Raw genomic sequence first — 27,763 nt, forward strand, 5'->3', positions numbered from 1 at the left:
CATACATTTGGATGATTTTAAATTTACTAACTTGAGAAGCTGGGATGCTTTGTGCTCTAAAAAACCTAAACAGTATTCATAAACTTTATATTAGTGGCAGTGAACGTCTCAGAAACTATGAAAACAAACCTGCAGCTGATGGAAAAGAGTCTTAGACATAAATTTCTGTTGTTGGTTAGAGGTCCTACGTGAATATTATCTTTATAATGTCGTGCACATTTAATTATTTTACTGGATGCATGTGAAGAGTTTGACCTTTTCACAGCAGCATCTGGTCTTTTACTTTATGAAACACAGGTGTTCTGAGTCGCATTAGCATGACTGTTGTGTTTAGGTGTCCCAGTAAAACAGTGTGAACCAGTCTGTTTTTGTCCACAGGATTTCTGTTGTTTTAATATGAAGTTATTATGATCCTCAAAACTAAAACCCAGAGGTGAGAATCTACAGATAGAACAAAACAGGTGGCAGAAGATACTGGATGTGTTTGATCATGAAAAATTAGCATAAAATAAGCCTGTTCAGGATTATAGTTTTATGGATACTGCTCTCAGTCTTTGGGTTGAGGCCTAAAACAGGTCGTAGAGGTGGTTTTACTGGGTCGCCAATTGGTAAACTGCAGGGCAATGATTGTGAATTAATTTTCCTAATTAAAAAAAAAAAAGATGAGTGATCTCTGGAAGAGTTAAATGCACAAGATGAAAATGTAGAAGCTGCAATAAGATGACAATGTAGAAGACAGACAAAATGGTGTAAAAAGACAAAAGGAAAAGCGAAAAAAGATGAAAACAAAACAAGAAAAAATCAAAACTATACGAGACGCAACAAAACAACGGAAAAAAACCAAAATATAAGCGATATAAGAAACACATTAAAGGCAAATCATATGACACCAGACGAAACAGTGAAAATGACATAAAAGTTGCAATAAGATGAAAAATACAGGACAAATAAAAAGCATATTAAATAACGCATTATAGATACAAGAAGATGAAAACAAGTAAAAACTAAAGGAAACCATAAAAAAAGATGAAAAGTACAAAAGGAAAAAAAAATTAAGATGCAACAATAACAATGTAGAGGATGGAACAAGAAAAAAGGGTGCTAGAATATTAAAACGAAAATGATGCAGGAGACGCAACATTAAAACATTAACAATATGAAAGATGGAACATGAAAAAACAACAGAAACACAAAAGAAAAACAAAATGAAACCTGCATAAAATACGCAACCAAACCACAGATGTAAAAGATACAAGATGAAATCTTGTGGGTGGAAAGTCAGTCGAGTGTTTGAATTGTTGTGTATTTGTGTCTGTGATGGTGTGTTGTGGTAAATAATGTTAATATTAATATTAGAAGTGACTGTGATCTTTTAGCAATAAACATCCAGAAATTTCAGTCAAGTACATTTAATACAATGTTGTGCTGATGGTAGTAAAGTAAAAATGTAGACATTATGGATTTGTTTAGGTCTAAAACTTAGGAAAAAAAACACAACATCCTACAAGAAAAACCACACGATGACGACGACCAACAGTTCGACCTTTAATCAATGGAGGAAAAGATGAACAGGTTTCACACTACAGAGGAGAAATAATACAGAGGGTATAGAAAAACTATTATCTGGAGACAAATACACCACATTTTCTTTACAATGGATTATATGTACATATTCAAATCTGTAAGCAAAACAAAGCTTTAGAGAAAGCATATACCAGTGAAACATGATCTGCCCTTGATAGTTCTCAAAAGTTAATGTCTGCATATGTTTTATACAAAATAGATTTTCAAACAATATTTGGGTAGTGCAATTTTTTTTTTTTTTTAGATTCAAGCTGGTTGATTACTTTCACAAACAGTTTGAGTGTGAAAAAGACTGACTCCTATCCTATTCACAGTATTACACAATTTGACCAAAGCCATCACGTTAGAGTAAAAAATGTTTTTTTTTTCCTAAAAAAAAAAAAAAAAAAAAAGAACAAAGATCTGTACATTTGTTTTCTAGGAGCTATGTAGCCAACGCTGACACGTTTCATTGAACTGTAGTTGCTTTGGTCACCTTGTAGTCAAACATCAAATAGGCTTTTCTGTGCAGTCTGGGTGGACTGATTTCTGACGAAGTGTATCTTTTCCTGAAAAATCTGGCCTGCAGAGATAAAGTTAAACGTGAATCTCCTGTATGCAAATAGCTTATCGGAAACGCAGAAAAAAAAAGGAAGCAGCCACATCTTGTAATGTGATGGTGATAGATTATGTCATTTCTATTGCATATTTAGTTGTTCTCAAAAATGTACAGGGTAAGATACGGTACATTTTTGAGCAAGAAGAGGCAAGTGTGTGTTCTTGTATCATATATATATATATATTTGTATATACCTGTTACAATGAAGAGCAGCAGCAGAGATTTGGATACACTGAATGTGAAAGTAACCCATGAGGAACCCACAGGCAGTGGATGAAGATGGTTTTTACACCAGGAAGAAAACTAACAAGTGTCTTTTTCTGATGCTATAGTGTGTGTGACAGATGGAAAACTGATCTGTGAACTGTATCCTGAAGAAAAGAAGAGAAAACGAAAGGAAAAAAACAAACCATAAAGCACAGAGGCAGACAATTTGGGGAATTTCAACTTGATGTTTTTGGTTGTTACAGTCAGAACATAAAACACTAAAATGACAACAATGTGTTGTGGGAATCAGATTTCAACAACCTGAGAATGGAGAGTGTTTCTAAATCATTTCCATCAAGTGCTTTGACATTTGCAGTCGTGGTAGCAAAAGCTGGTTTCCAAAGCTACATATACATTGACTAACAGGAGAATAATCAGATATTTTCTGAGTGTACGTAACTGACAGGGCATCAGCTCTGATCTGTTATGACATGAATTCACCTTTAAGTTGATTTTTCACTTAAAACCTTAATGATTTTGTGCTCAAGACACAAACAAAATGACGGGGTTTTGAAACATGCAGATGGAGCTAAACTGATGAAAATGTAGCAACACATTTCAAATTCTCACTTAACTTGCACAACACAAGGAAAAGGAGAACGACCCACATTATTCTGTGTATTACACAACACAACTGAGTGTGTGTGTCAGTTAACAAACTTAGTTCAGCGAGTTTAAGTTCTTGTAATTCCGACCATCTTTACTTAGAGCACTGGACAAATTTGGACGTTTCACCGCTGGATTCTTTTTCAATATAAACACTGACAAACTTGCAGCATCACTGAAAACAGACAAAACAGGATTTTGGCACTGAAATACTTCCCAGAGAGTGAAGGATCCTTTTTGCCTGAATCGCCGGTCAGTGAGTCTACGCTTCGACTAGGATTGGTGACTGTGAGGTGACTGATGCCAAGAGCTGTTAAACACTGGGGCTCAACTACACAAATAAACGTGCAAATATACTAGAAACACATACTGTGTGATAGACGATAAGACAAAGTGGCTACAGGGCTTTGAACTGGGAGGAAGAGGAGGAGGGGTCAAAAGTCACAAGCACATGTGGGGTGTTTTACCTGGCGACGAATGTGTCACTGCCTGATCCGGTTTGTACACAAGCTATCTGTCAAACAAATGTTCACTTTGACAAATGGAACAAAGTAAAGATGCATAGTAAATCATTGAGAGAATGAATGCACGTTCTTTTGAAGAGGGATCATCACCGGCAGAGTCATGGCAGAATGTTAATATTTGTCAGTTTTACAAAACAGATTAAAAAAACAATTAAGGAAATGAATGAGTGAGGGACGGTTATTTTTCAACCAGTTTGAGCCACATTAAAACAAGAGCAATTAGTTTTCCTACTGAGGTTAAAATGCTTTGCACAACACAACACAAAATGCCCTGTTTTTTGATTGGTAGACGCAGGTATCTGTCACATTCCATTATTAGATCATTAGGGCAACGGTGGGGCTAAAATAAAGATCAAAGTGGGCTATTTTTTTTTTAAAAAGAAAAAACAAAGAAAAGAAACTTCCATCTACAGTCAGAGTAAAGACTGACAGCATAACAGTCTTTCTTCACAGTCTTTTAAAGCCTTTAGCAGGATACAAAGTGCTCAAATCGCACTTAAGGAATCAGATGTGCGGGAGATTGCATTAGAGGAAGCAGGCTTTGAATATTCATTCTTGATGATAAAGATCATTTCTTCACACGCAGGATGACTGAGCTGCCACTTCTAAAGATAAACACAGCCACTGAACAAAAAGGAAACGTTGCAAGTGCATGTTATATCAAAGTACAATCAACATATGCTGAGGGTAGACCATGATGGGTGAAGAGAAGCATGCCTTCGACCAGTAGGAAGAGATGGATAGGATGATATTTGAAGCAAAAAGGCACATAATTTTTCCCTTTTTATACACGTGTGTGTAAACTTGGAAGAGGTCAGCTTGTGGGAGAAATCATCCTTTGAGTGGATCACATGGGTAAACACAGACGGTTGTTTCCCCATGTCCAAAGTATCAAAGCAATGACATAATGCTTTTTTAATGACTGGAAAGCAGAATCCCCCCATGTGACTAAAACATCTTGTTACAACCTCCTATAAAAACTAAAAGACGAACATACAGTCTAAAAGCCTATTTAAGAGCATGTTATTAATTACGCTTTGTTACCTGCTCAGGTAACAATGACCTGGAAAACTGTATAAACTGTTAGATTTTGAAAATGTAGAAAATACTATCAGAACCTGTACATAGATACTTGTTTTTATCTATTTTAGATACCGTTCTGTATTTGAAGGTAAGAAACCTGAGACAACATGGATGTTAGCCTATTTCTCTTTGTGATTATCTGTGAACTCACAAAACAATTCCTACGTGTTATACACCACATTTTAGACAAAAACAAAACCTCTGTGCTCGCTGCGTGGTTCTCCACAAACATTTCTAGTCCCTCCACTGCTTCCCTCCAGACCTGAACGACAAGGGTCACGCTCGTTCCCACTAACGTTATTAACTCTTCTTGGGTCCTCAGTGCTCCTGCTGTTTTGCTGTTGCTCCTGGTGGATTTGGGTGGGTGGGTGTTTGGGTGGCTGGGCGGTGAGAGGGGGTGTTTAAGGCATTGCATCTGGTATGGGACACAGTCATCTCTGGTGGAACAAGAGAGGTTTGACGCTCCCGGCTTTGAATTTTGGTAACTGGTTGCTGATGATCTCCGCCAACATCTCTGGGAACTCCACGCTCAGGGACTTGTTCACAAAGGTGTAGAAGCAGAAGTTGAGCAGTCCGCCAACCATCTGTACATGCAAATGCAACATGTTAGTCCAAAAAAACAACAACACAACAGCAGATGTGGAATAAATGAAAATTAAATGGGTACACCAGATCTGCAGAGATACCAATCATCTATGCTGTGACTATTACAGGTTAAAGATATTAAAGACATTAAAGATATTTTTTATATCGTTAACTTTTTAAGGTAAAATACCAAACATTAGCTTGTTCCTGCTTCTTCTCCATTGGCCCTTTGTTGTCTTAACTAGTTGTGTTTCTAATCTGTGGTCTGACGAAAGTATTTTATCGAACAATTAAATAGTTAAGCATGAAAGTAAGTGGCAGATTCATCAGTAACTCAGCTGGTAAAACCAGAACAACTGAACATGATAACTCACAAATACTGCTGTTTGAACATCAAAACAAAATGTACAAAATGCACATGTGGTCAACAAGTTTTATGTCATGTCATTTCAGAGCCCTGGAGAGTAAAAACACTGATTCAATGTGAGGTGGATCCTGGACGCAGAGCACAGCTCTGACAATTGAATGTCTGTTTCAAGCCAAATAGATTAACTCTTAAAATAATTAAAACAAGAAATGTTTTGGCCACATGTGATCTATATAAGGCACTCAGAGCAATATCCTCCTGAGACCCAGCAAAGGCTGGTAAAAGAAGTAGTTAAATGAGTCTCCGATGACAGTCTGCTGCTGTGGACGACGGACTAATGTGTCTGTATTCAGTTGAACAGCAGTGTTAACAGGAGGATAAAAATATCTTCACATGTCTGAGGTTTCTTTCTTAGACTTCTGGGATTCTGTAGACTCATAACCCAGGTGCATCTCCTCATCAGTTAGTGCATCTGACTGAGCAACAACCATGGAACATTTTAGCTAAACACACCTGGTAAAATGACTGGCAGGCGTAGAAGAAAGCCTTGTTTCGCCTCCTAGTCAGGATTAGTACGAGTGTGTGACATCAAGTGAAACTACAAATAGGACTGATACAATAAAAACAGTGTTATCCCACCTCTTCAGTGTAATATTTAGTGGTGTCTAGCAATGAAGTTATAGATTGTAACCAACTGCATGCCTCACCCCCTCCTATGTGATAACTAAAACTGTGAAGGTCATCATTAGAGCCCCTGTATTTTTTTCCCTGAGCTAATGTAGACCCAAGGAGGAACAACATGAAGAGGACGTACACCCTTTTGTAGACATACGTTATAGTTGTATCTACAGATATAAATAACACAATGATTCTAACTTCACATGATTATACACTGATGAATACATAATTATGACGATCAAATTCCTTTTTTACAATTACAGCCTTAATCTTAAAAAAGGTGTCGATAGATATGTGATGCACTTAGAACAAATAAGTGCCAAACATGCACACATACATGAAACTTGTTCCTAAAAAGGCACAGTTGAGGATTTTTCTGGCTTTTTGTACCTCATGCATGGAGTCAAGCAGTTTGGTGAGCTGATAGAAACGCTGCCAGTTCTGGCTCGAGTTTTCTTCCCGCTTCACGATGGCCTTTCCCAGCTCCTTGATGTACGACATCCGGATCTCGTCGAACACTGCCTGGCTCTTCAGGCCGTCCTTTGGCACTGGAACAGAGGGCAAACTCAAGGTCAACATCTGGGACAGAAGGAAGGATGACATACTGTACTGGTGGGAAGTGGTCAATACTTGGAAAAGACACATGGAAGAAATCCGGCACACTGATGAGAGCTGTGAGGACTGTGATTCAGTTTATTGATACCAATGTCATTCTGAATTTGGATTATTGGCCTGATTCTTTACTGATTCCACTATTGATTCCCAGTCTAATTTCTGTGTAGGCTTACAACATCAGGTACAGTCGCAGAAAAAATTATTAGACCACTCCTTGTTTTCTTCAATTTCTTGGTCATTTTAAATCCTGGTACAACTAAAGGTACATTTGTTTGGGCAAATATAATGATAACAAAAATAGCTCATTAGACTTTAATTCAATAGCTGATATCTAGCCATTTTCCATGTTTTCTTGATAATAACTAAAATCACTTAAGTTCTTACATCAATGGCTATGGCACTGTACTGCCAAAAACAGTGCTTTTAGGCATTCCATGTTTTCTTTTCTGTCTGTTTTAGTCACATGATACACAAAGGAGTTAGTGCTTGACTGCATAACCATTGTTTTTGATGACTTTTGATGGTCTAATAATTTTTTCCGTGACTGTAGATGTTTTTTTTGTATCAGTCTGTAGTCACCTAAAATGGATGAAATTAAAGAATATTTCCACAGTTTCTTTTCATTTAGGTTTTCTGAGTAAAATATGTGCTAAGCTTGCCTGCGTGTTGCTAATGCTAATATAAGAGGATATTTCCCCGGGGAAACCGATGTGTTGCTTAGTTTCAGAAGCAGTGGAAATGGTGCGTACTGTTAAACACAGGACATGTTGAGTAGAGAGATCTTTCAGTATACTGCTGGTATTTTCAGTCTTACTTGACAAGATTACTTTACAGACACTACAATTAGCACTGTCATCATCTTGCTTTATGAAATGAAACAATGCTTTGGACCCTTTCATCCTGCTCACCATGACACTTTAAAGTCACAACTTTTCAACAGTGTAGATGCATGAAAGTCTTTGTGTTGAACTGTGCACATGTAAGAAGAAAAAGAAGTAACCGAGGAGCTCAGCAACACATGATTCCGATCAGACATATTGGAACTGGCTCATGATTACTATCCCTAGTTGGTAATTATAGTTATAGAAGTGTTTTAATTTAGCCTGGGGGTGATAATTGTGTTTGTCTTCATCTCCACTGCTTTTCAGAAAAAAAGAGTGTTGTACAATTTTTTCAACAATCACTGTGTTCACTTAAAACTGTGTGTGTGTAAATGTCTGTATTAAAGCCGGCAACTCTGAAAAACACTGCTTACATCCACTGCCTGTCAGTTAATGAGATGGGAAAAATGCTGTGAAGTGTTGTCTTGTCCTGTCCATCAGGGCTCAAAATTAACTTTTTGACCTAGGAGCACTGTGCTCCTAACCCTAAAAAGTTAGGAGCACAGGCTAAAATCTAGGCGCACCACTATTATATAAAAAATTTGGAGAACAAGCAAAACTCTTGGCCATACCAAATAATATTCCTATATGTATTTAAGCAATGTTAACAACCTAGAATAAAGTATTTGAATAGAGTATGAAAGAAAAAGCTTACACTGACACAGGTGCAAAACAATTGTCAATGTGTGGTATATACTTTAGTTGGTTCTTGGAGAAGAAAGACGAATCACACCATTATTTGCAACAACCAACTTTTTTATTTCACGGCCTAAAGGCCCTTAGTCACTGTGGTCTACACCACGCCTGAAGTCAAGTCAAACTTTTGACGAATCATGTACACGTCTGGATACCGCTTGTTGTTTATTCATTAGCCCCTCGATTCGCTGGTTACGGTCAGCTGATCGTGTAGCAAGTTGATTCGCGCAACATGATCATCTGACTTGCAGGATACATTACGTCATGGGAAAATACTTGGAACAACGCCAGCGCTACTAACCGGGTTTGGCGGGAGATTGTTTCAAACGTCGGTGGAGTTATTTGATCCCTTTGTTTATGCCGCCTGCGCACGCGAGGGGGCGGGGACTAGTTTTTCCGCTTCAGTCAGCGGGGCGTGGAGCTTGTTTATTTTCAGCTGACGAGTTACTTCTGCAGCCATTATTCTAGGCGCACGTATTAATTTTCGCTCATTTTTTTATTGGCGCACCGTGCGATCGTAATCTCAAAAACAGTCGCACTACCGAAATTCTCAGGCGCATGCGACCGTAATTCAGTCGCAGTCACGAGCCCTGCTGTCCATGCATCAATGTTACACTTCAGTGTGTGTGGACAGTATTGGATTGAGCTAATGGCTTTTGTAATGATTGTATTAATGTGTAACGGTCGAAGAAGGTGAAGGATCATGACTCTCACCTGTGCTGAGCAGTAGCAGGACCTTCATGCACAAATATTCATCGTGGGAAACCTGCAGACGGACGAACTCGCTGGAAATCTTCAGCATCTGCTCACACTGGTCAGCCATGTAGGGCAGCTTCATCCGCTCCCTTCAATCACACAAAAAATGGTTAAAGCAGGACAAACTTTCATCTTAAACTCAATGTTGATTTAGGCATCTGCACAAAGTCACAGTATTCCTTTAGAAATCAGTCAAAGAGTTTGTTTTCATATTCTGATGAAGTGCAAGAATAAGCAAAAATATATCAGACTAGAAGCACTCGGAGAGCGCAGACCTCCGCCAAGGCTGATCAGTGGCCCCCCCCGTGGGCCCCCCCACCCCCGATCACCACCAAAATTTAATCATTTCTTCCTCATCCCATTTCCAACAAACCCTGAAAATTTCATCCAAATCTGTCCATAACTTTTTGAGTTATGTTGTACACTAACGATCAGTGCCCCCCCCGTGGGCCCCCCCACCCCCGATCACCACCAAAATGTAATCATTTCTTCCTTATCCCATTTCCAACAAACCCTGAAAATTTCATCCAAATCTGTCCATAACTTTTTGAGTTATGTTGCACACTAACGATCAGTGCCCCCCCCGTGGGCCCCCCCACCCCCGATCACCACCAAAATTTAATCATTTCTTCCTTATCCCATTTCCAACAAACCCTGAAAATTTCATCCAAATCTGTCCATAACTTTTTGAGTTATGTTGCACACTAACAGACAAACAAACAAACAAACAAACAAACCCTGGCAAAAACATAACCTCCTTGGCGGAGGTAAAAATGACATTTTTCATTCGTTAGTGTAAGTCAAACTAAAAAAGAATGCAAAAACAGTAAGACTACTATTCATCAAAATGAACATTGATGTTTTCCATTTTTTATGGTACATAAAACAATATGAAAACAGTTTAAGTGTTTCTCAATACTTTAAAACTTCACAGCTCTGCAGCTCTGAGCCTTAATCCTCTTTGTTTTCCAAATGAAACAATTTGGACAAAAAAACTAATAAATGTTTTATGATGCCCTGCAGCAGACTGACAAATTGAGATGACAAAGTTTTAAGATAATAATTATGATCATCAGTTCATATGTTATCATTATGTACAACGGAAAAAAACACCACATTGTTATTACAGCTCTGAGCGCAGTAACTATGCCAACTGCTCTTTACACTCACAGCTCCGTTTCCTACCAGATTAATAATGTGTGTAATGTCTGAGGGCTGAAACACTGATTACTGGTGACAGCTGACAGACACTGTTTGATCCTTAGGAGATACAACATACATAAACAGTGCAAAGCTGCAGTGATATACTGTACATAAGCAAACACATAAACACAGAGGCAGAGGGCAATATGACTATCATGGAAATGTTGTATTCACAATACATGTGAGGTGTAATACTGGGGAAATCATCAATTTGAAACTTTCTTCAATATTGTGATGATGATGATGAAACAAAAAAAGACTAGCCGTCACCACCTAATTGACTGTTAATCTGAGCTTAGTTGATGGCAGGCAGGGGCTTCATCTGATTAACCATGTTTGCATTCTGAGAGTGGATGTATTCTGCATGTAAACAAAGTGATTTTTCTTACTCATTGTGTTTCTGGCAGTCTTTTGTAATGGGCTTATCAAACATGTTCACAACATGAACACAGTGGAATTGTGAATTTATCTGTCAGCACCGTCACTGTGCATGGCAGTCATTATCTAGTTGACATCTGTCAAATTAATCAGCAACTATTTTGATGATTCTGATCAATTGGTTTGTATACTTTTCAAGATAAAAAAAAAAGGAATCAAAATTCTCTAACTCCAGCCTTTTCAGTTGGAATATTTCCTGGTTTCATTACTCCTCTGTGGCAATCTTTGTGAAAAAAACAAACAAGAAATTTTAAGGGTATTACTTTTTGACACTTTCTAAACCAATCAACTACTTAATTAATCAATTTATAGACAGTTGCAGCCAAATATTCTACATTTTCAGACGTAAAATATAAAATACTAGCCCTTCTTCACATCGAAAATTAAAGGACAGTACATACTCATTTATGACGAGGTCTGGTGCAAAGCAAAGCATGTTGCCGTTGCACTGCTGGTAGGATCTCCAGCCCAGACCGAATGACATGAGGAAAAGCCAGGAGCACTGCAGCAGGGTCATCTGGTCATCCAGGTGCAGGTTCCTGAAACCTGAGGGGAGGGACACAGAAAAATGTCAATCAGCTGCCTAACGTTTTGCCTAAGTCTTTCTGTAAACAACTGTAGTGGATTAGCCCTCACTCACTGCAGGCCGGTTTCTAATCCTACTACAGTACTAACCTGGCAGAGACTTGGCCCACTTGACGGCAGAGATGACCTGTCGGCCTCCCAGCCGGTTCAGAGTAGTCATTAAGCGGGTCGAGGTGTCGGGCAGGGTGCTGTCATAGCCGGCGTATATGGTTTCTGGCTCTATGGCCTTCAGAAGGGACAACATGGTGGGGACGAGCTGGGGCATGCACTTGGGTACAAGGGATCTAGCCTCGACCGGTGGAGAAGGAATGACCTCAGGTGGGTTACTCTGCTGAACGCCCTTTAAGCGGTTCTTCTTGATTTTGCGTGCTGCCAAGGAAAAAATTAAGACTTAAAAGAGCCTCAGAGAAGAAGAGGAGACGGGGAAACTCATACAACTGTCCTCAATGCGTACCTTCCAGGTTCATCCCTGCCATCAGACACTTGCGGAAGCGGCATGCTGGGCAGTTCTTCCTCCTGATCTTGTCTATTATGCAGTCATTTCTCCCAGCACACAGGTAATTGTGCTGCCCTGAGGCCCACAGAGCAGAAGATTAAACTGTTATTTACCCTCATTTGTTAAGCACACTCTCTATGGGGACAGAATAATTAGTTGGAGCAGAGTCATTTACTTTGTGATGACAATAATGATTACAATGTAACAGGTATCAGCTGAATGGGTTTAATACAAGTGATTAGTTCACATGTTAAAAAAAAAACCCTTCTGTACCTTCAACTGCTCTCTTGAAAAAGACCTTGCAGCTGCCACAGGTAAGTACGCCGTAGTGGCAGCCTGAAGCTTCGTCAGAGCACACCAGGCAGATTTTATGAGTCGCGCTCTTTCCCTGTGCTGGGGATGCAGCAGTGCCCCCTTCCTGTCTGGAGGAAGAACTGGAGAAAGAAAGAGGACACAGAAAAGAAATGTCATAAGTTACCAGCCCACAGAAAATAAAGTGATTTCACCACATTTTCAGCCTTGATACAAACTGAAAACTTCACTGTGATCAAGTAGAAGTTGAGTTTAGAACTCCTTCTAAGTTAATAACAGTGGATCTTGCTGTGTAGATTATATTTTATACTGTCTATATGTACATTAAGAACACTTCTACAGTTGACTTGCAACATACAGGAGCAGCTGAGAGTGCATGCAAGTCAAATAACTGCAAATATGTTCTGGCACAGACACCGTACCCATATCATGATACATATAGTAAGTCGACTGTCCACGTCTGATGGTATAGCAACCCAGTGACCCTTCTTGTTTGGAACCTTCCACAAATAAACAGCACCAACACTACACACAGATAAACTCTTGCTAGAGTCAATGTGCTCTTTCTTCTCAACTCTGCCTCAAGTTCTCCGCAACTTGACTGGAGAAAAGTGAGCCCCATTGTTCCTGTTGAAGCATTTAAAGCCTCAATTATGTGAACACCAGTGGTCACATCCTAAAGCTGGAGATTGTCAGAAAACAACACTTGTGACTTTGATGGAACCACAAATATTTCTACACGTCAATTGTTGTGACAGATGCACTTATTCAAAGCAGCCACTAGAGGACGCTGGGCTTTGCTGCATCCATGCGACAGAGGTACACACCCCCTTTCAAACCCAGTGGCTTCAGCAACAACAACACCCACTCTAAGAGGATATTGAGCCTGAGCTGGGCAGCTACCGCGTCTGTCAGTCCATGTGTCCGCCTCTACGTCTGTCAACACAATGGAGACTAACCTCTTTATCTGACAAGCACTGCTCTGAAGCATCACTGCACTAACACACATGCAGATTCGATCAGGGCAACCAAGTTCACAGTTAGTTATACAACACGGGGTTATTAGCATGAAAGCAGGACAGACTTTAGCAGTCAGTGGGTGTAGCAGGATGAGAAAACCTGGGAGAAACATCAAAGCCTGAGGTCCACAAGCATTCAGCAAGTGGATTAAAAAAAGAAAACACATCAGACAGAGGCCTCTGAGGAGGTCGTCTAGCCGTGACAGAACTAAGAGCTTTCTGAACACACTGTGGTCAATAATACGTCTGCCCATTTCCTTCTGCTGTGCTGACAGTTAGGGGCTGTCATTTCTTAAGTGTTATGAACTTCACTCTGCAATGTTTCAATCTTCTGTTGAGTGTTTCCCCTTAGTTTCATGGGGTTTGTTCTGGGGTTTTGTTTAAACACCTCCTGCTGGATCAGCTATGATAAGTGAAACCTCGGATTGACTAAAAAGACACACCTCTTTCTACTACGCTAAAGAAAAAAACCCAAACAATTAGTTATCCAGGGCTGTGACTAACAACTATTTTAATGATTAACCAATTAGCCTAATTGTTTATAGAGCTGCACAATTAATTCATAGTTTCAGTGTGTGCATTCTTATATAAACATCTAATGTGTGTATATTGACTTTTTGGATTCACAGAGAGGTACTGTATAAAAAATGCTAAATTAAAGTTGCAGCTAGGGCTACACTATTAATCAAATTGTAATTGCTTGTGTAATTAAATTAAGGTTGCAGTTTAAATGTCAATATCCAGGAAGATTTATGGTGATCTAGTTGCATTACTGTCAAAAATGTGATTGTTACTTGACGAAGGGTGATGTTGTGGATTTAGTGATACTGAGAGGTAGCTACCATATAAAACATGCAAAATGGAAGTTACCACATTTATTGGATGTTTTAAAGTTTTCTTTATTTTTATGTCATTATTTTTATGTTTGCAAGTTTTAGCTTAAAAAACACCAATTAAAATTAGTTGTGTGTGCATGTACCTAAGCAAAAAGAGTCATAATACAATGGCAAATTACAATGCTGCCTACAGTGAGCGGAATGACATTTTCAGCAATTTTTTTGTCTTAAAGGTGGGGTCTGAGATCTTAGAAAAACGGTTCAAGCAAGCTACATTTTGAAAATACTCAATTTAAAAGTCCAAACCCCTTTCTTCAGATGTCCCTCCAAAGCCACGCCTCCAGAGTAGTGGCACGCGCAATGCTTGTTCCCGAGGGTTCACGAGCGCTGCACAGCAATAATACGCCAGCTGCTGCTCCGGACCCGGGTTGGGCTCCAACGGCGTATGTGGTCCAGACCAGGCCCAGCCATGGCCACAGCTCCATCTCCTACATGGGCTGAGGCTCCGTCACAGGCTACCGCCCCGGCTGAGCCTCCAACACCGATTACGGCCCCGGCTGAGCCTCCGACACCAACTACAATCCCGGCTGAGCCTCCGACACCAACTACGGTCCCGGCTGAGCCTCCGACACCAACTACGGCCCCGGCTGAGCCTCCGGCTCGCATATCCATGCATACCTCATTCAGTTTCCTTCAACACTCCCGCTCTTACAGAACAGCCCCAGTTCATACCTATGTGACTAATGTTACATTTCCTAGTGATTTATGTTAGCGACAAAACAGTTTGCCGGTGAACCATCACCATGGCTTCACTTCCTGTACAAGCGCTTCCAGCCTCTGGGAACGTGCGATTCATGCTCGAAGAGGGATACGTGCAGAGGGGGGAGGGGTGAATGGCAGTTGAGTTTGATAAACATATCACCGTTCAATCATTTCGAGTGGGCGCTCAGAATGACTGGCTGGTGTTTTTTCAGTCCTGTCCGTTCCACAGGTGACTGATTTTTTTAATTTTTGTGTTAGAGCATTTAATTAATTACTTGTAATCGGGGTGTGAAGGGGATTTTAAGGAATATAGTAACGAATGCTCCAGAAAAACATCTCAGACTCCACCTTTAAAGAGTATGTTTCAAAGTTATTAGTAATGGTTGAATTTTCCCTCATAATATTGTTTATCACCAAACTGTATCACCCTTGTTGTGTTGCCTACTTAATGTCAGAAAAGCTGAGTCAGACATATTCAGTTTATTGTCAGAGAGGAAAAAAGAAAACAAAATTATTCAAATTTAGAAAGCTGTAATTAGAAAGAACATTGAAAAAAAAAAATTGGATTATTACCCCTCGGCCGAGGGGTACTGTAATTGCTTTGTTAATGTCTGTCCGTCTGTCTGTCCATTAAACAACATAATTGCATTATCTGAAGAATGCATTGAGATATCTGCACCAAATTTATACTGTGGATGCATCTCGGCATGGAGCAGAAGCCTATTGGAAATAGGTCACCTTGATGTATTTTTTCAAGGTCAAATGTACTTGTGCAAGTATAATATCTGAGTACTTTCACATAAATAAGTATGTAATAAATTTTACACAAAGACAATCTAATCTAAATTATAGGGCAGTAATTTAAAACAGAATCTTACACTACATTTGGCCGAGGGGTATTAAAGGTGCGCAGCATGTTATGTTATTTTTAACCATATCATGCAGTGCTTAAAGTTACATAAGAAAACCGTTTGTGAAAACTGACATGAAGGAAATCAAACAAATCAATACTGATTTGCAAGAAATAGTTTTAAAATACTTCATATCTAGTTTTGGGAATGAGCAATAATTAAAAAATAACCTTTATTTCCTCTTAATGTGGTCCTATCAGCACTTTGTCAAAGGTATTGTGAATTATTAATCATCCTGTTGCATTATAAATCAGAACTGTATTTCTAAGCTCTGAATACCTGCTGTTTGGCTCCCTGCTGTGCTACAGTAAACACAGACAGCAGCAGCTGGGTGAATGAGTACGTAACATACATTTCATATAATAGAGCTGTGCCACCGTGATGATGTACCCACTATGCCATCTGTCTTAAACACATTTATCTGGGGTTTCCTTAACATGCTGCTAATAAGTCTAGCGCCTGATGGCGCAGTGTGCAGGAGTAACCGGTGTATCCTTCACTGGCCTACAAAGATGATGTCAGCAGCACAGCTTTACTGCCACAGGTCCAAATCCAATTACTGCAGCCTCTTTGTGTGTGCAACAACAAAGTAGGCCTGAAGTGATGTCATTTCTATCCAGTATTTACGCACAACTTTGGTTTCAGTTGCTGACATTAAACCAGCCCATAACACAAGTTACAAATGCATTCTTGTGGACTGTCAGAGACAAACCAGTCATAGCTGCACGGCAATGTAGGGAGACCAAATTTCCTCTTTTTGAAACCATCTGCTGAACTGAGTGCTTGCCATTGACAGGAAGTTCTCGCATTCCCGCAGAGTTTACTATCGGTCAGGGTACAGCCACTGCACGAAAGCACAACCTCCCTCTGATGGGCCTCGAATTCAACACCAGCAGCTTTGCAAAAGTTTACACTGAGGTCTGCTGGAGTGTGATCAATCAGCCTGGGTCTCAATGAGGCAAGCCACTTAATGCACTTACGATAATGCTGATGGCCCAGTGCCCTGCTTAACAAATCATAATCTCCTCTTAGCGTCAGTGTCACGAGTGTCTTGGCAGGTCCAGCTTCTCTGTCACCACATATTGTACATACAGCAGTTAGAGCAGTGTTGGAAAAATGTCACCCCATTTCCTTTTAGGTGTGACTGATCTTTGCATCTTACTTTGTACACTTGCCTATATCCTCCTACCTCAGTTCCTGTCCCTGCTAATGAGCCCCTTCAGAGATTAACATTAAAATGAACATGTATGTATGCATTATATGAACATAGTGAGGCTCCCCTCAATAAAACAGAAAATACTCCAAAATGTCAGGCTGTAATGTCTTCTGTGTGTTCTCAGATTTATTACTGGTGATAATGACAATGTTCATCACTTTGAGCTGTAGGCCATAGTTGGGGAGCCATCTGTAAGACCTGGGACATTATTTATTTATTAATAAGATCATAACGGCTTTTTACCTCATGTCACCTCTCTATTGGCTTTAACTGTGGACTCTTATACATGCTCACATGACTGAATTATATCGCAGCTGCAGGTTGTTTTAAATGAGATTGGAAAATCAAGTTTTAGTTATGAAATTGCTACTTGGAATAAATTGCATACAGATTTCAAACTTTTACCTTTAGGGCATTTTAAATTTTTAATCACATTTTACTTCTAGCTACTTTGGCTTTAGCTGATTAATTTGTTTTGGATCTTAATGGCCACAGTTATTGTAAGAGTTTCATTATTTTACTGAATAGCCTTTTATTTGTTTTATTGTCTATTTCATTGTGTTTCTTGTACTTGGTAATAATAAATGAGGCCTCAACCTCAATCTGTTTTACAAGTGAAAGAAAGTTACGTTTGCTGAATCTGTGCTACTCACATTAATCAGCCGTGTACAAACATCTTCCGGTCTTTACCTTAGAGAAGTGGTCTCTCTCGCTCTTTCTCTCTCTGAAGTAAGAGGCACGAAAGTAGAAAGGGGAACTTGGTCTGCACGCTCTGAATCATCCTCACATGTACAACAACACAGTGTATATTTGGGAGTGGACAGACTTGGTTTGTTTGGCAGGACTTCTCTAAAATATCTGCAGCAACTGCCCTCTATTAAAAGCAGACAGCAAGGCCACATAGGCATGACATTGGTGCATTGTTACTGAAATGAAACCATTCTATCATTGCAAATCAATCCAACAGGAAAGCTATATGATTTGGATAGGTGTTGCATTAACTGTTCCATTATAATCATTCCTATTCTGATTTTTCAGGTCATTACATGTCCTACTTGTGATGCTCCATGACACTGTCTGCAAAGAGCCTTTGTCTCCTTCATTCTTTATTGACAAACCTGTTTCAATGGGAGCTACATTTTATAGCCCTGAGCAACTTTTAACACTTGGCTTCACAAGCCTGAAAGGAAGACTAAACCTAACCTGTCGACGAGCACAAGAAGAAATCAAGTGAAAAGGATTTCAGGTTCCATATTTGTCTCTAACAGGAAGAGTTAGTGGCTGTGAGTGGAGGTAGGAGGTGGCTTCAATGCCTGTAAAATGAATTGAAGGCTCACTGCTACTGTGTGCAGCTGGATACCACTGGAATGTGGGAGGAACCCACTCCCAAAGTTTGACTTTGCTGACTCGACAGCTGTAAACTAAAGTTAGAAGGAAAAGTACAAACAAAACACAGACTTAGCTATATCCTCTTAACTTCAATATGGGGAATTTCTGTAAGCTGTTTCAGTGTCAAAACACAACAAAAACTTGACAAAAAAAGCAAAATTGTGGTTACAGGGGAATGCGGTAATAACGCGAAAGAGACTGGAATGGCTGGCATTTGATTTGGTGCGTTTACTCGGCGCCAGCTGTGGGGAGGCGGGAGAGAAAGTAGGTCAGGAGAGTGAGAGCTTTACAGCAGTGCTCTGTGGTCCGCCTGCCTGCATGCTACACAGCTCATGTCACACCCACATGCACACACATGCACAAATACACACTCATGAATAATACAGAACGCTAACTGACATGCATTTCTCTCTCTCACACACACATACACACACACACACACTGGTGGAATGATAAAAGGTGATTTACAGCCTCTGAAAGCTTCTGCTGACAGTCAAGGTCTGTACCCTTGGCTGCAGGAAGCAAAAATAGAGGACAGAGAGAGAGAGAGAGAGAGAGAGAGAGGTGACTCTGACCACAGATTAGTCTCAAAACACAGTGCCAAAAGGAACGGTGCCTGTACTAAATATAACCTGCATGTAAAGAAAACAGTACCAACATAATAAATCAAGCACCAAACCCAATCTTAATACATCTGACAGACTGATATGTACTTCACAAGCGCTGGCCTAATCTCATATCCTGTAGTGGAGACTTGAAATCAAAGTCTATCACACTGGTCACTACTATGGTTTGATAAACTACAACATTTCAAAGCCAATAATGTATATTTTAAGTATAGTCAGCTCCACTATCATCATGAGTCATTTATAATGAAACAAACACACTCAACAGGTCGTTTACAAAGTCCTGCAGCTGTTCCCGAGAGCCCAGAGGGGTGGAACCATACATTCATTTCAACAGGATGTAATTTGATTGCTTTTACAGCTTAAATAGGCACTTGTGCTTTTTTGCATGCCAAATATACTAGTTGTTTATCTTTTGTAGAATGGGGAAAACTTTTCCTGGGAAAGAAAAGAAATCAGCATATGTCTTTAAAGCAGCGTCAGGCTGGTTGTCTGTTTTCAAGCAGTGTTCTTCCTGTGCTTTATGCAGTGGTGAGTCACAGCAAGTTTCCAAAGTTGACTCAATATTCCCACATGTTATATTCTCTGGAGTCTTACCATCTAAGTGAAGACACAGAGATCTGCTGTTAAACTTGCTTGGGCATTTCTTCATTCGGCCTGGTTCCTCTGACAGCCAACAACAAGTTACTCTGCAACTATGCCTCATGCATTATTCCTCTGGTAATGTGACGGCTGCAACTAATGACCATTTTTATGGACAATAAATTCCATACAATAGTTATCAAAAGGCCTTTCTTCTTTGCCTTTTTTTCCCCCAACAAAGGTTAAAATACTATTGTTTAGGACAAAAAGGAAGAATATCCATATATTTAAGATATAAATGAAAATATTTCAAAACCCCAGTCTCATCAATGCACAGCTTTTATACATGTCTGTATGAATGATTTTCTGTTCAGATACAACTTCAAGTCATGGTAAGGTTGTTTAGTTTTAAGTTGTAAAAGTGTTTTTAGTGGAAAAGCTCCAAAGTGCTTATGTATAAAATGTGAGTTTACAAAAGACAACTTCATTTAAACCACAGTGAGGTAAATAGATGTTTATATTTTGAGTAATGAAACTACTTTCGTTATTCAAACTACTTTTTCAAGTGTGTAAAAATTCATGCGAGCTGACGAATAAAAGAATCCTCTTTACGGTAACGTGTAAAGTAATTTTCTATTTGCTTCAGTGTAAAACTGATATTGAATAAAGTATCTAGGGAGCAGTGTCAAAGCTAAGTACCATATCAAACCCTTTTGGCCAATATACTTCCTTAGTTTCCAATTCATGCTTATTTTGATCAACTGAACTATTTACAAACAACTACTAAGTATTTGTTTAGCAGTTCCAACTCAGAAAGAAACTGAAAAGGGATCAACGTGTTTCGAACAGTTACATCACAATGATAAAAGGAAAAACTTAAGTTGTGAACCCATCCCTGCAGGGAAGAGTGAATGAATGAATGACCTTCTTCTTGTGTGAGAAGCTGAACCATGCGTCACTTGAAGTAGAAACATGCACGCCATTAATAGAAAACACAACATGGCTTTGTCTGGTCTGAGATGTGAGAACAGCTCTATTCACTGCTGCAAACAATGTTCCTCTATTAAAATCTATTAAGTCCAACAAATTCCTGTGACATACAGCGTACCTTTTAATAGATCATACATTCTTAAAGCACTTAGAGACAAAATGGGGCAGTGGCTGCAGTCAGCAGCAGGATATATGGCTAAGTCATTACATCTGACCCACTAACTGATCCCTTCTCTAATGTCCTGGGCCAATCACAGATGGGAGGAGGAAATGCCACATTAAAAACAAAGGTTACATAACACAGGCCTACTAAATGAGCTGTGTGGTTATCTACCAAAGGAATTATATCTCTGTATATTGCCTCAGGTATTTTTTAAGGCAAAGTCCTGAGCTATCAGATCATTCTGCATGAAAACTAGTTTTCATGCAATGAGGGTGTGTATTTCACCAAACAAGAACAAAGCATTTCTTAAGGTGAAGCCGTTTTCATTGTGTGAGTGCAGTTGTTTGTGACAGAGCACTGAGTCAGACCATAAAACTGGGATAATGAACAGACAGAGCATGGGAAGATTAAAACACTAGTGCTGTAGGAGAGGAGTGGTTGTCAGCCCCAGCAGGCTGAAATAATGCTAGAAGACAAAGAGCAGCAACACTTGGGGCCTACAGCAGGTCAGGTAGTGTTTGCCAATGCGTGATCCTCTGAGCTTTGGCAGGAAGCAGCGGCAGTACCATAGCGTGACAAGCTGGAGGAGCTGGTGATTCGATGGCAGCCGCCTGACAGCCACAGAGTCACCGCAGCTAATTTCAAGCCGCTAAATGTCACACAGGTTGAAGTGAACAGGCTCTGCACAAAAACAAACACCCACTCAGCAGAAGCAAACACACGCAGAAACGCTAAGCTTACACACTGATAAGTCAAAACCAAAACAACACACACACACCTACACACAGTTATCCACACTCACACCACAGGCAAAGATACAATCCTATTCTTAAACACAGACCTTTACAGAACACAAAGTGAGGGCAATGAAAGCCACATATGAAATGAAAATGAGGAGTATGTGCAGGTCATCTGACATTGTAACCACTGTGAAATCCTTGTGAAGGTGGTTCTATTTACAAAAATAATATAACCAGCATTTGAGACCTTACTGGCATGACACTGCAGGATTGCATGCCAATCTTCGAGATTTCACCTGATCACTCCCTGTCAGATGTTGTTAATTACATTGGCAAGAATGCAAGGAGAGACATAAACACACACACACAAAAAAGCCTTTTAGTCATGTGACTGTGATGAAGGGCTGCTTCACAACTGGGCTCAAGAGCCCACATCACAGCTGAACTCCAACAAGTCTACAGGGTAGCAAAGCAATAACTTAACAAAAGACACTTTGTGGGATCAGGGTGGAAGTGAAAACACTGCGAGTGGACAAACTACATTCATCTGAATGGGAGCTTATTGCAAAGAAACTGCAGCATAAATTAAGATTCAGCAGTATCACATGAGTAAGTCAGTGAACAAGCAGCCTTTTTCAAAAAAACATTTCCCTACACAGGAAGACTTTCCTTTCTTTCTTCACAGGCCTGACCATTCTCTAAACGCCACAACTCATTGATTCACTTTGTTGAATGAAATGTCTCTGCTGCTCCTCATAGACCAGTCTGCTTCAAGTTAACAAAGTGAACATCTCAGGTTTATTTTTGGCCACAGGGAGAGCAGAGAGAAATGCCCAAAAAAATAATCACCTCATCACACCACAATAGTTACGTAGACGCCCCATACACATTGGAACAAGTAAAGCTAGTTTGTTGGATTAAAAGTAGTTTAGATAACTTAGAAAACTCTGAATCACACACTGAAACTATGACATGTTATAAACACACATAGTGTTCAGGCTTGTCCAGCATGCAAGACAAAACAACATTCAAAGTCTTGACTTGGATGACAGTGGAATTCCCCTGGATATCTGACAGCACATCCTCTCTCTACAACTGAGCCTCAAGCTGCAGCCCTGCCCTTCCAGGCAGACTTAACAGGTTAAGAACCTGACTTAAGGGTTAACTGTTTTTTCACACTCAACACGCCCACCACCTCATATATCAACTGCAAGGACAAACTGAGTCACCATTTGGTTCTCTGGTTATACAGCAATATGCAGCAAAATGAAACCTACAGTGGGGGTAAATACATGACAGGGAGGAGCCTGAACCCCCTCCATTCTTCACACATAAGAAATGGGGTTCAACTACAGGTTATTTTCACTTAAATCTAATGTACTGATTATTTTCTTGACAAACTGATTAATTATTGGGTCTGTAAAGAAAATGGTGGGAAATCTTCACTAGTATTTCCCACAGTCCAAGCTGACCTTTTCAAAAGTTTTATTTTGCCCATAAACAAGTGCATTCACATATTCAGTTTACAGCCACAGCAGAAAAAAAAAATTCAGACGAAAACACTAAAAAGTAATAGGAACAGAATGAACAGGAATAATAGTTAATACGAAATATAGCATCAGACAGCTTTGACAATTCTTTTACCATTAAAAATTATCGAAATAGTAGTTGATCAATTTAATAGTGGTCAACTGACTCAATAATGAATGAATTGTTGCAGCTCTTATGCTATTGCACATGATTTGCGCTTACAGATTTGATTTACGATTGCGTACTCATGAACTAAGAAATCATGCAGCAACAGAAGCACCTTTTTGATATTTGTAATGTTTGATTTGTGAAACCAGGTAAGTCAGACTGAGCGGCAAAACAGTAATAGGAAAGCAATCAACATTCATTTGAACAATAATGTTATTTATGCTGAAAATATTAATCAAAAATCACTTGTGATATTATATCTTGGTAAAATACCGGAAACAGTCCTTCAGAAGGATAAATACTTATTGAAGATACTTTTGGCAAGTACTAGGAAAGCTATAACCCGAAAATGGTTGCAACCCGACCCTCCAACTTTGGACCTCTGGTGTGGGATTATTAAAGAAATTTACTGTATGGACAGACTTACTTTTGCTTTAAGACTTGAGTTGGAGAAATGTACTGAACGCTGGGAAAAATGGACTGTGTACGCACCTTGATTCATACAACCATAATTGTACAATGATGTATGTGTGCATGATGTAAAAGAACATTTTAAGTTTAATTGTAACACCCATGATGATCTCATGTTCATTGTTTGTTCTTTTGAAAATTAATAAACAAAAAGTAAAAAAAAAAAAAAAAAAAAAAAATCACTTGCGATAAAAGGGATGTCTTTACATCGGGGGCTGATGGGGATTTTTTTTTTTTTTTAAATGGATCAGCCTCCGCCAAATGAAAGCTGAAGCCTTTTTAATCCTTTGTTGACTGCATTACAGCTTCATAATCTGTTGAAGATGCCTCAATTAAAACCACGGAACCATTCATTATTGAACAAGGTTATGAACAGGTGAACCATAAAGCTGTGAGCAGCCAGTACTTTTAATTAATGATTTTCAACCTGACAGCAAGAATCAGGAAAGCAAATATGCTTAAAGGCTGACGTTTTACAGGTAGTTTCTCTGGTTAACCATGCAGGTAAGGCTGATGGTTCAAGCATGAATTTAACTGGTAATCAGTGATGTGTTCACACTAAGGGGAAATGCATACCCAACATAACTACATATGACATAATATAATCTATTTAATGGACTATATCAGCTCTAATATGAAAGTATAACACAAAAGATATTCGTATACAGTATATTCTTGATAGTAGGTCTGTGTGATAGGACAATACATATCACATGACAATGGAAAATACATTCAGGCAGGTAATTTGCATTAGGGGGACAGATAGACATGGAAGAGGATGGATGACGACACCGAACGGAATCATTCTGAATAGGACTCTGACTTGCCAAGACAAAATGAGAATCTCATACATAGAAGAGGGGCTACTTCTGTCACATGGATGAGGTTTGGATACGAAAAATCTGACACAAGCCACAACATTCTGCGCTTTGCAAATTATGCCACAGACTGCTCCCCGCAATAGACTCCACTAACCTCTTTTACCACCTACACAAAAATCAGGCCAAACTGTTCAGAGAGAGTACTGCAGAGTTGAAAAGTATTTTATGTTTATGTTTTTACATTTGTGCAAAGCATCCTGTTGTTCTAAACAACAGCAGGAGAATAAAAAGCAAATATAAAGTAAACTAAAGGAATTTCATTTGCAAGATATATAATTCAAAATGCATCATTACAGGGAATTGCTGAATACTCAATGGCAATTGGTCAATAACTGCATTCTACAGTTTGTTATTTCTATATCACACTTGATTAATATCAATAACAAACTAGTTCTAAGACATAAGTTATGGTCATACACTCAAAATATAACAATTAAAATCAATAAAATAATTTCAAAAGTATTGGTGTCATGTAATAAATGGGATAACGTACTGTAAAGTACTGTAAGGCTATGTAATGAAATAAACCCCATCAGGGTAATCAAAGTCCTTCATCACCCTATCAGGGTTTATGTCTCTAGGACAGGGGTCACTAATCCTGGTCCTCGAGATCTACTATCCTGCATGTTTTAGATGTATCCCTCTTCCAACACACCTGATTCAAATGATAAGCCTATCATCAAGCTCTGTAGAAGCTTGATAACGATTGCCAGGCGTGTTGGAAGAGGGAAACGTCTAAAACATGCAGGATAGTAGATCTCGAGGACCAGGGTTGGTGACCCCTGCTCTAGGATGACTGATTCATTGCACATTTGCTCACTGAATTTCTAGAAAACGTGCTAAATCACAGTATGTATTGTTATATCGATATGAGCTTTTGGTCATGCCACATATGACAAATTCCAAACACGGGTATTACTGATCAATTTACAAAGTGTTTCTGGAGATGCAGAAGTTATGAGCTAAACAGAGAAATATGCAAGATCACCTGGGATGGATGAAATCAGGTCAGATCATGTAGCTGAGTACTACCCTTTATCTTACCTGGTAAAGTTTGTGGGATAGGAGAGAGAGCTTGAGAAAGTCTCACTGGCTCTGTGTACTCCTGTGTTGTCCCCGGTAGTCTGGACTCTGTTCCAGGTCCCACTGATGGTTGTCACAGGGAGATACAGACTGGACACAGGCTTCTGATCCTTCTGCTGCTGCACCTCAGTGGTGACTCCAAAATGATAGCTCTGTCCTCCTGAAGTGCTGACCCCACAGATAGAGATGGGGTTCGAGTTGGGCAGGTCTGCAGTGGGCGTGCCACTAATTTGGCAGTAACTTTGGCCTGCTGATGTCTTCTCCTGTTTGATCACACCTGGCGTGCAGAGCTGAATAAATCCAGCATCTTTTTCTTTCTTCACCAATGCAGATAAATTAGATGCCGGACTTAAGGAGGAAATTGAGGATACGCCAGAGCTGGACTGATCTGGACTTGTAATATTGTTACCATTGAGAGCAACAGAGACTGTGCCACAACCATTAGTGCTCTCAACTACGGCAGGCTTAATGTCCCTCTCTGAGCTGACATCCCCAAGCAGGGAATCATCTGCTAAAGTGGAGAGGAAAGCATCATCCCCAACATAAAAATCAGAGGGGGAACCAGTGAGCTCAAAGTCCTGGAGCAAATCCAGTGTGTTATCACTGAACAATTTCTGGTTCACATCCACATCTTTCCCAATGTGATCAAAAGCATGATCAAGGTCAATGGGATCCTGATCTCCTTTATCCATGGAGAAATCCTCTGTTTTCAGTGGGAAAAAGTTGGGATCCGATCCCCCAATAAGTGAATCCATAGAGGACTGGTTAATGTCTGCTATGGTGGCCTCTAACTGGGGCAAACAATCCCCTAAGATCTGTCGACCAAAGGTGGCGGATGCCTGGAGCAACTGCTGAGATTTTTGATCTTTGGTCAGGCCCCTGGGTTCTGAGTCGTCCACCAAGGAGCCTACTGTGGCAGTGACTGAGGCGGAGGTGAGCTCCTCTGGAAGGGGGCTGTCGCTGAGGCCGTTGGGTACCTGTCCAGGCTGCATTAAGGGAGTGGATGGAAGAACGACAGAGGTGGCAGAGGTGATGGACATGGCACTATGGGGAGCCACTTTCAACAGACCTCTCTCCTCTGAACTTTCAGTGTAGACCAATTTACTTAAATGGTCATCTCGTCTGTACGGTATCTTCTTCACTCCACCTTTGTCCATCTTTTTACAATCGGAGACAAAGAGAGAGACACAAATAGTTATGGAAAAAGTAGCTTAGTAACAACCTCTAAAACATCCAAGCAGGATTTACAGAGATTTACTCATATCGTGGAAAACTATCGCTGCTAAGAAAGTTTAATTACGTTTGGGTCTGATATGACTGTAGGTCAAGCACATGCATAACATCATTAAATAATCAAGTCGATATATGGCTGGGTAAAGTTGCCAAGTTTGCCCCCCTGCGCGCCCTTGATAGCTAACGTGGCTAAAGATACTAAATGTTAGCTGCGTTAGCTACACCAAGTGGCAACATGCTAATACGTATTGATACATTTACACTATACTTCTATGCACCGTACTTGAGGCGACCGTAATATAAACGGGATTGACAACACAACACAAGCAGAAAAACGCAAACTTTACCGTAGTCATATGTGCGCTAGTAGCAGCTTTATTGCTAACTGTTGGTACGGTAAGTAGCTATGTGGCTAACAGCTAACTGACTACGTGCCTACATTTCGCCTGAATGTCGATGACAGTGAGCTTAGCTTGCTAGCTAACACAGCCTTTATGTTGTGATATTAAATCTTCAGTGTGTTTCTTTGTTTCATCTGCTTTAGGCTAACAGATATTCACAACTGATTAAAAAAGCATACTTACCCTTCAAATGACTGTTTGTTGATATGTGTGCACAAGTCGACTGTCAACATTGTTTTGGTTGCAAGTGGTAGTCCACAACACTGACTCAATTTATATTAACGCTACGCCTCATGCGTCGTATCCTTGCTACATGGCTAAATAAAACAATAACACGCCGAGTTGGAGGTGTTTTCTTAGTATCCAGTCCTCCAAATTTACCTAGCTATGTTTTGTCTTACAAATTGTTGAAGAGGCTGTGCTAAGATGAGTCGCTGCTAGCCATTAGGAAAGTAGGCGCTAACCTCCAGGAAAAACATACAAAATGG

At 39.8% G+C, this 27,763-nt stretch overlaps 1 protein-coding gene across 1 annotated transcript; it reads right to left on the reverse strand.

The window, feature by feature from the left end:
- Positions 1 to 1,532: 1,532 nt before the first annotated feature.
- On the reverse strand, positions 1,533 to 27,763 carry nr3c1 (nuclear receptor subfamily 3, group C, member 1 (glucocorticoid receptor)). Its single transcript, XM_030146254.1, has 9 exons — positions 27,459 to 27,763; positions 25,603 to 26,798; positions 12,236 to 12,396; positions 11,921 to 12,037; positions 11,557 to 11,835; positions 11,283 to 11,427; positions 9,199 to 9,329; positions 6,683 to 6,840; positions 1,533 to 5,246 (listed from the first exon to the last, which is right to left on the reverse strand). Exons 2-9 carry the CDS (start codon positions 26,796 to 26,798, stop codon positions 5,094 to 5,096), a joined length of 2,340 nt encoding a protein of 779 aa, XP_030002114.1. The 5' UTR covers positions 27,459 to 27,763; the 3' UTR covers positions 1,533 to 5,093.

This window comes from Sphaeramia orbicularis, chromosome 10 (genome assembly GCF_902148855.1).
Source record: "Sphaeramia orbicularis chromosome 10, fSphaOr1.1, whole genome shotgun sequence".
Lineage (NCBI taxonomy): Eukaryota > Metazoa > Chordata > Actinopteri > Kurtiformes > Apogonidae > Sphaeramia > Sphaeramia orbicularis.

Excerpts from the sequence above, each read along its gene's own strand:
- nr3c1 (XM_030146254.1), bottom strand. The coding sequence starts at position 26,798 with ATGGACAAAGGTGGAGTGAAGAAGATACCGTACAGACGAGATGACCAT. Across the intron at positions 11,836-11,920 it reads GGCAGGGATGAACCTGGAAG|CACGCAAAATCAAGAAGAAC; the intron begins GTACGCATTGAG and ends TTTCCTTGGCAG. Across the intron at positions 6,841-9,198 it reads CCTGCTACTGCTCAGCACAG|TGCCAAAGGACGGCCTGAAG; the intron begins GTGAGAGTCATG and ends CCTCTGTTCCAG.